The following is an 8,849-nucleotide window of genomic DNA, read 5'->3' as shown; positions in this document are numbered from 1 at the left end:
TTTCACACAGTGGTGGCGTGAGTAAACAGTTCACATCATTAAACAAAGTATCACCAAGGTCCGCAGTCTAGTACAAGCTTACTCGGAGCTAAAGAAAAGGTAACCAAAAAAATTAAAGTTGCCACAACCGGCTAAAATAGGACGAGATGACTAAACACCTAGCCTATTACTGTACCGCTATCCATATCGGTTGTACATATCCCGAGGAACCTTCTCCCATCGTGTAGACCCAATAACAAATGGCTCTCTGGCTTCCGCAGGAGTGAGTAATGATCACGTACGGATCCAAGCAGTGACCATGTCGATAACCTGCAAAAAATGTGTACGAGTTTGTTTGTTAAAGACCATATCATTTCTGCAGTTCCGTATAGCCCAAAGTAATGCGCATACTCCTACCCAAATATGGCTCGCAATATTTGGCTCCACTGCATTTAGCCACGTCCCAAATAACGTGTGAATACCATTTGGAGGGACGATATTGAAAGCTATATGATTTGAACGCCATAAAAGTTTGGCCATCGGACAATCGAGAAAGAGGTGTTTAATAGTTTCATCTTGATCACAAAAGCAACATGGTTGACTACCTTCCCAACTACGCTTTGCCAAATTATTCTTAGTCAGAATCACCTCCTTGTTAACAAACCACATAAAGATTTATGTTTTTAGTGGCGCTTTAATCTTCCAAATATGTATTGATCATGGAATCGGGTCCGAGTCAATTAGGTCTACATACATGGATTCATCAGTGGATAGTATCGGGCACATCAGAGAGGTGAACATCCATCAACCTCCGCACCAGATGTAGCCATGCATCCCATCGGTCTCCTACTAAGGATCGCCCAAATTGAATGTTTAGAGGAGTAGACTATAATATTGTAGCAACATAAGCCTCCTGACGCTATATAATATTATACAGAGACATATATTGTATGGCAAGATGCGTCTCCCCTAACCAAGTATCTTCTCATAATCTAGTCGAATTACCATTTCCAATGATAAATTTAGTTCTATGGAAGAAAGATGCTTTCGTTCTCATTAAGCCCTTTCCAGAAAGGTGAATCATTGGTTCTAATGGTAACCTGGGCCAAGGTATTAGATTGTAGGTACTTATTAAGTAGAATTTGCACCCAGGTTCCTTCGGTCTCAACAGATAGCTTGTATAATCATTTACTGAGCAGATATCTATTCTTTACCTCTTCTCAATCTTAAGCCCACCCTGACCCTTGGGTCTGCAAATCATATCCCACCTAGTAAGTCTGTACTTTCTTTTTATCTCATCGCATTATCAATAGCATTTGATCTGGGAGGAATGTCCGAGTCCAGAGTACATCACGTACAGAGGCAAGGATGCTTAAACAAGCTATGCCATGTACAAGTGGATCGTTCATGTGATGACATGCCTCCATTTGTAACAGTAGAGGAGGCCCCGGGGTCAGGCCGTGGCGCTAGCAAGCATGCGAAGAAGAACTACATGATGATCAATTAATCTTTTTGTGAGGTCTCTATGTATGTTTTAAATATTTCATGTAAATAACAACCTAGGAACCTCTGTTCATTTACAATTATTGTTTTTATGCATGTTTTAAATAATCATGCAGCGAGGAAAATTTACAAGTATTGAAATCATGTGAACATCATCACACATGACTCCTTCGGTGTAACTGTATGCGATTGTAAACATATCTCACACAATTTATTAAAATGGTCTGTTTGCTATAAATCGCTCACGATAGATCTAAAAGTTATGTGTTCGATGGCTCGCATCATGATGGGCAATTTTTTCGGTACAACCAGACACACGGCATTAGAAAAAACGTGTGCGATAATTCAGTTCATCTCACACGCTTATTTCAGTAGAACCATGTGCACGAAATCGCACCATGTTTTCCTTCCCCAATCACGCGCGATGTGTTGGCCATCACATACATTTCACTTTGAGGCACACGATTTTATTTTCTAATGTGTGTGATAACTTCGTCGCACATAATTCGATGATATGCGCCTAATAGCACCGATCTGCAGTAATGGTACACCAATGTTTAAGAGTTTGCCAATACATTGTTTTGGTGTTTATTATTAATATACGTCAATGCATACATGTTTGCAGAAACACACGATTCAATAACTTAAGGGATGTAGTAGAATCACAAGTTACATACAAGAATACAATGGAAACAATGAAGCGGGAACACATAATACAATACAAACAATATATAATCACTTTATGTATATAACCGTCGAAATAGGTGTATATCACCTTACATCTCAATTATTATGCAACCTTTAGGGAAAAGGGAAAAAATGTAAACAATAGTTTCAAATACAGACGTAACAAAAAGCAAGTAGTAGTACATTACATGGGCAGCTCTATTCGCGAAGTACAATCCTCATGCATGATTCCGTGGCCCGCCTAATTATTGTGGTGAACCTTGAATCGAAGTTCATCTTCACCAAGTTCGTAGGTTACCTAGAGCTGTAGATGATCTCCATCTTACGAAGGATCGCCGAGGCCTGATCCTGCACAACCTTCCATGCATCGTCGACATGGTGCTCCTCCGTGAGCGTGCTCCCCACGGCACACCTTAGCATGAACATACCGCCTACGTTTGCGGCGCTCATGTAGGGGCCCGAGGTGACCGCGTTCACCTCTTCTAGGAGGCCTCGGTTGAGGTCGTTGGCCGTCTTCTCACCGCCGAACTTGTCCTGTGGGCGAAGCCGGAAGCACACCAGCGCAAACGTCCTGTCAGTCACAACCTCGAACCTCTCATCGGCCCTCACCATTTTCTCGAACGCCACGGCCATGCGGACGTGGGAGCGGATGTGGTCGCGCAGGCCCTGGATGCCGTAGCAGCGGAGCACGAGCCACATCTTGAGCGCGCGGAACCGGCGTGTCAGCGTCATGTTCCAGTCCTTGTAGTCCACCACGTCGTGCCCCTCCGACGCCGCGTCCTTGAGGATGTACTCCTGCTCGGTCCCGAGCGCAGCCACCAGCGCGCTCGGCTTCTTCACCCACATCGTGCAGCAGTCGTTGTTGGCGAGGAGCCACTTGTGGGCGTTCATGCTGAAGGAGTCCACGGCCTCCACGCCGTGTATCACGTAGGTGAACTCCGGGCAGACGAGCGCGGAGCCGGCGTACGCCGCGTCCACGTGCACCCACACTCCGTGCGGCGCGGTGACAGCGCAGAGCTCGCCGATGGGGTCGACGGCAGTGGTCTGGGTCGTCCCGATGGTCGCGCACAGGAAGAGGGGCACAAGCCCGGCATCCACGTCAGCCTGCATGGCGGCCTGCAGTTCCGTGGGCGACAGCGCGAACATGTCGCTGTGGCACGTGTGTATCGCCCGGCAGTGGTCACGCTGGATGCCGGCAATGCGTGCGGCCTTGCGGAAGGCGAAGTGGGTCTGGTCCGAGCAGTAGACCACGAGGTCACAGATCCTGTTCTCACCGATCTCGGCGAGCTTCCGGTCCCTTGCGGCGACGAGAGTGCAGAGTATGGCCTCGCACGAGGTGCCAAGAATCGTGCCCCCTCCGCCTCCGGCGAAGAGGAGGCTCTCGGGAAGGTGCAGTGCCTTGCCGAGCCAATCCACGACCACCATCTCGAGCTCAGCGGCGGCCGGCGAAGCGGCCCACGTGAAGGGGACCACGTTGATGCCGGCGGTGAGCGCCTCCCCGAGGGCGCCGACGGTGCTGCTCGACGCCGGGAAGTGCGCGAAGTGGCGGGGGCTCTGCCAGTGCGTCATGCCCGGGAGGATGATGTCGCGGACGTCCTTGAGCGCGGAGCTGAACGCGTCGGGCTCCGGATGGGACGGCGCCTCCGTAGGGAGCAGGTTGCGGAGGAAGCCGGGGGTGACGCTGGGGTGCACGGGGTGGTCACCCATGCCGCTGTAATACTCGGCTATGAAGTCGATTACCTGGTGACCCTGGAGCCGGAACTCGTCGGCGTCAAGCAGGTTGTGGCATTGCATCTTCTTCTCCGGCGTGTGCCCTATCACCGGCACGGTGCCATTCTGGCCGGTTGCACCGGTGACCGTGTCCAAGCATTGCGCTGGTGGGGCCATATGTGAAGATGCACTCGAGTTTGTTAATGGCCCTACGCGCTGATACACTGATGATTGCTTTGGCAATGTGGACTGGTGCCAATTCCTGAGCAGCCCCGGTTTCAATTTATAGGAACTGAGACGCTTACCGGGGCAACGGCATTTGGTGCTACTATGAATAAGGTTTTTTCTAGGGTGGATACAGTGTGGGTTCACACATCCACATTTCACCATGCTTTTAATTTTTTTTCGAAAAGAAGGTTAAAGCCTTCGGCATCAATTGATGCACACAGTCATTTTTATTACTCCCTCCGCCCCAAAATAGATGGAGTATAAATTCATCCAAAAAGTTTTTTAAAAAGTTTGACTCAATATATCAAAGAACATATCAACAGTTACAATATTGAATAAATAGATTGTGAAAATATATTCAATGATGGATGTATTGTTATAGATTTGATATTGTTTAGCTTCATATTTTTGTGTGTGTGTGTGTCTATATATATATATATATATATATATATATATATATACATTGACTTAATGTACGCCTTAGGATGGAGGTAGTAATTATTAAGTAGAGTACAGAACAAAGGCAATTACGATCGAATCATTACATGCTATGAAAATAAACACTTATAACTAGATCGACTTCCTCCTGCCACAACGCCTTCATGAGAGATAAGCATCCTCACGACATCGTCGTCTCGTCCGACCCGAGATAACTTGGACAAGGATTTTCCTCCTAGTTACCATGACCGGCCCATGAGGACCAACACAACAGCAAGTGGACAACGCGTTCAACAAGGTCATGATGCAAGTTCGTCATTGCGGAGCCTGGCTAGTATCGGTTAGGACAAGAGTTTTCAGCCCAGATATGAAGAGGTGTGTGAATCAACATTTTGAAGAGAAATCGTTCAATGCGGTCATGAGCCAACACTTAGCGTTAGACCAAAAAGGCATTAGCAAATCGGTGGGAAATCCTCCTGCCTAAGACCACCGCCATGGCCTTTAGAGGCGCCCATGTCTCGGTGCGGATCTAGCCGCTGTCACTCCACACAGACGTGAGTCCCGACAACATATCATCCATCATACCGTCAGTGCCACTTCCTCGGATGTAGTTGTCGGATGGGAACTACCAATGCGCCCTTTGCCCATCAGCGTCGAACCGAGTTGCTTTCTCGTGGAGCTTGCTCGTGCGATAGCCATTGCCAAGCATCAGGCGAAAAACCTCTTTCTGATGTCAGCAAGTGCTGCAAGCAACCATTGTCATCACGCTTGCAGAAATATGCAGAAATACCAATGTGCAGGCAGATGCGTTGTCGAGCCCCTTGATCATCTTGGCACTGTCGTCAAAGGCCGCCGCCGTTGCCGCCATGACTATCCATGCATTCATCATGAATGAAGTTGTGCTTGTCGTAGCCTTTGTGAACATCGACACTAACAGATCCAACATTCGAACGCATGCCACTGTAGTTGCATCGCCCAGATCTACCATGCCCTCGGGCGCACAAGGTACGACGACTGGCAATGCTAGTGCACTGTTCATGGCCACCTTGCCCGAGGCTGGCACATCCTTCAGCACCGCTGCTCCGTCATCGGCAGTACCCGCATAGTCGTGTGCCGGCACTAGCTTCAGATCTGATGCATCGAACACATCCAACAGGTCGATGTAATGGTCTCCTGGCACGACCTTCGCAGCCACCAACCAGGAGGCGCGGAGAACAGATCCAACCTGTGGTTTTAGAGTATCTACAGCCGAACTTGCCAAATCCGTTCGCTGTACGCTCGCGGACGCACCCGGGTGCGCACGGGTGGAGTCAGGATTTTGACATAGGGGGCCAAACAGGAAATAAAAAAAGTGTTGCTCTATCATAGTAATGGATGGCTTCGACACTAAAAATTACCAAGTTGTATTTGTATCAGTTCAAATTAGACTCTACAATTTGTAAAAAAGATATAAATATTCCGCAAAAAGTTAAGATCAAAATATTAGTAGGTCCTAAGAAAACTTAGTATTGCAGATCATAAAATAAGAAAAGTTAAATTTGATGTATAATTTGAAGACACAGAAGATGGGAATTGAGATAGATTAGTAAAAATAATCATTAGCGCTAACCTTGGCTAGTTAGCTGGACCGCTCTATCGCTGGAGAATTGATGTGGGCAGCCTACACGATCGCCCCTCGCAACACCAGCGGAGCCTGAATTGATCTAAATCAACTTTGATTGCTACAAGAAGGGCGGACAGCGGCTGCCGGCGGCGCTAATTGCCTCTCTTTTGTTTGACCTAGCGCTAATTGCCTCTGCTGGGCGTGCGAGTTTAGGATTAGGAACGGACGGGGCCACGATCATCAGTGGGCCATCTTATAGGCCTATTTTTCTCAAGTCTACGTTTGAGTCACGGCCTCAGGGGGGCTCAAGCACACGCAGTCACGTAATCGATCGTTAATTACTAGCACCTGCTAAAAGTTTTTTTGTTAGAGCTTTGTTGAATAATTAATAAAGATGTTTGTATGCATCGATTGATGCAGAGAACTAAGGTTTTAACCTTCTTTTTCAAAATCCATGCGTCCACAACCGCGTATCTCTTATCATGCACTTTATATCCAGACAAAATTATGCAATGTAGTACGTAGATCACTAGGCGGGCAAAAATGACAGGAAACACATTCTAGACCGATAACAAACGGGCATAAATTCACATATAAACATCACCAAAAGATCGGTCATAGTTCACACAGTTCATACTGTCCGGCAAATGCTAACTAGATACTAGCAGGACGATACTACGAGCTAGATATGAGAGGGCGGAGCTTCACCACTTCCTCGCCGGCCCTTGCCCTTACAGTCGCCGGCGATGCTGTATGCATTCGCGGCAGGAGGTGGGTCGATGTCGGAGTCATCGGAGTCGGACCCGTTGGAGGAGGAGGAACCGAAGATGATGATGTAGCCCTTCAAACACCAGACGATGCGATCCTGCTTGCCCATAAGTTTGTCCACCCTCACCACCTCTGCGGCTGCCTCCGTCGCCTCCTGCTAAGACTGCTTAATGCCGATCCAGAGTTGCTTGGTGTTGATCCTCCGAAGCCGCCGGGCCTCCGTCTCTGCTTTGGTAAGTGACTAACGTTACACCCACCGGAGGAGACGCTCCTCCTTGTCGGGCACTGGCTTCATGTGGCGGTATCGGGCAGACTGCGCAACCGCGTCGGACGTGACCCCCGTCTCCCTTGCCCTCTGCCTCACAGCAGGCAGCACATGCCTCCGATTCCGGAGTTCGCATCCACAACGTCGGCGGAGCGGGCACTAGAACCCACCGCTGCCTGCGTGAAGCAGCGGCCGGAGGTGGGGGAGGCCGTCGGGCGGGCGGCGCTGATTGGGCTGCCTTGCAGATCTGCGCACGGGGCAGGAAGGGCCAGCGTTGGCGTCGGCGAGGGGCCACAGGCGGCATCGCTCATGAAATGAAGCTGCCGACCGTATCGACCCACGAGCTCTCTAGCGCGATTCTGAGCGGCAGCTCGTCCTCATCTCCGGAGTTGCCATCGGAATGGCTACGGGTGTTGGACATGGTCACCGGCGCTCGGGATTGACGCACTGGAGAAAGTGGAGCTGAGCTGAGCGGAGTGAAGTGAGCCCGGCGTTTGCTCTAGAGGGGGATTTTGTGGGGTCGGGTGGACCAGAGATGGGCCGGACGGAAGTGGGGGACACGCCCGGGCCGCCTCATATCCGCCCTAGATTTGGGCTGGATATGAGGGGTGCCGGTCAGCTCGGGCATTTGAGGCGGGTTTGGGGTGCACCGTTGGGTCGCATTTTCATGACGGTTCAGAGACCAGGCCGCCCGCCCCGGCGTTTGAGGCAGGTAAACCCCCCCCCCCCCCCCCAGCCCGTAGATGCTCTTAGAGCATCTTGCATCTCCGAGGCCCAAAACCCCCTTTCCAACAAATGATGTAGATACAAAAAGAATTTACACCTCCGCCTCCAGGAGATGTAAAAACGGCAGCCGCGGGCCAACTGCCAACCGCCCATCATTTCCTTTTCCTTCTTCCTCTCTTCGCCCGCCGCACAGCCGCCGGTGACACGATTCACTCGCAACAATGCCACCACCGCCCGCCCATGCCATCTCTGGACGTCAATCACCGTCGCCGCCCCTCCGCCGTTGCTCCGCCTTGGATCGCTGCCCCAATTCGCACCGACGCTGCCCCGATTTGCCACCACCGTCGCTCCTTTTCTGCCGTAGTCACAACCACCATCCGACCGCCAAGAACCCGCCCAGCCACCACTGCATCGCCGCTCCGCCACACGCTGCGACTCGAACGTATTTTCCGGTGCTCCACCGTCTTCGTCCAGTTCATCCCCGCAACCATTTTCACCGTCGCTGCAGCCACCACCCGACCGCCAAGCACCCGTCCAGCCACCACCCGACCACCATGCACCCACCAAGCCACCACCGCACCGCCCTCATGCTGCGAATCGACCGTATTTTCCGCCGCTCCAACGTCGTCATTTTCCGTCGTCATTGCTGCTCATCCGCCACTGCCAAGCTACCGCCCAGGCCCTACACCCACCACCGCTACGCCGAACATTTTTTGCCCTACGGCCGCCGCCCCGATTTGAATGTCGCATTTCGGCCACCGCCGCTTAGCTGCCCCCATTCTAGTTTTCCTTCCGCATTTGCATCATCTATTGGAGTTGCACTTTTACATCATCAATTTCCATCATCCGTTGGAGTTATTTCTTTTTTGGAGATGTAAAATGCACATTTTGAAGATGTAAATTTTTACATCTCCTGTTTTACATCTGCAAATTTGCATTTTC

The 8,849-nt window shown here is 50.3% G+C and overlaps 1 protein-coding gene across 1 annotated transcript; it reads right to left on the bottom strand.

Moving 5' to 3' along the window:
- Positions 1–2,357: 2,357 nt before the first annotated feature.
- On the bottom strand, positions 2,358–4,076 carry LOC125542642 (tyrosine decarboxylase-like). The gene has a single exon (XM_048705796.1). The coding sequence runs from the start codon at positions 4,054–4,056 to the stop codon at positions 2,464–2,466; it is 1,593 nt and encodes a 530-aa protein (XP_048561753.1). The 5' UTR covers positions 4,057–4,076; the 3' UTR covers positions 2,358–2,463.
- Between the last annotated feature and the right edge of the window lie 4,773 nt (positions 4,077–8,849).

Source organism: Triticum urartu, chromosome 1 (genome assembly GCF_003073215.2).
Source record: "Triticum urartu cultivar G1812 chromosome 1, Tu2.1, whole genome shotgun sequence".
NCBI classification, from domain to species: Eukaryota; Viridiplantae; Streptophyta; class Magnoliopsida; order Poales; family Poaceae; genus Triticum; species Triticum urartu.
This window is presented reverse-complemented; position numbering and strand designations above follow the sequence as displayed.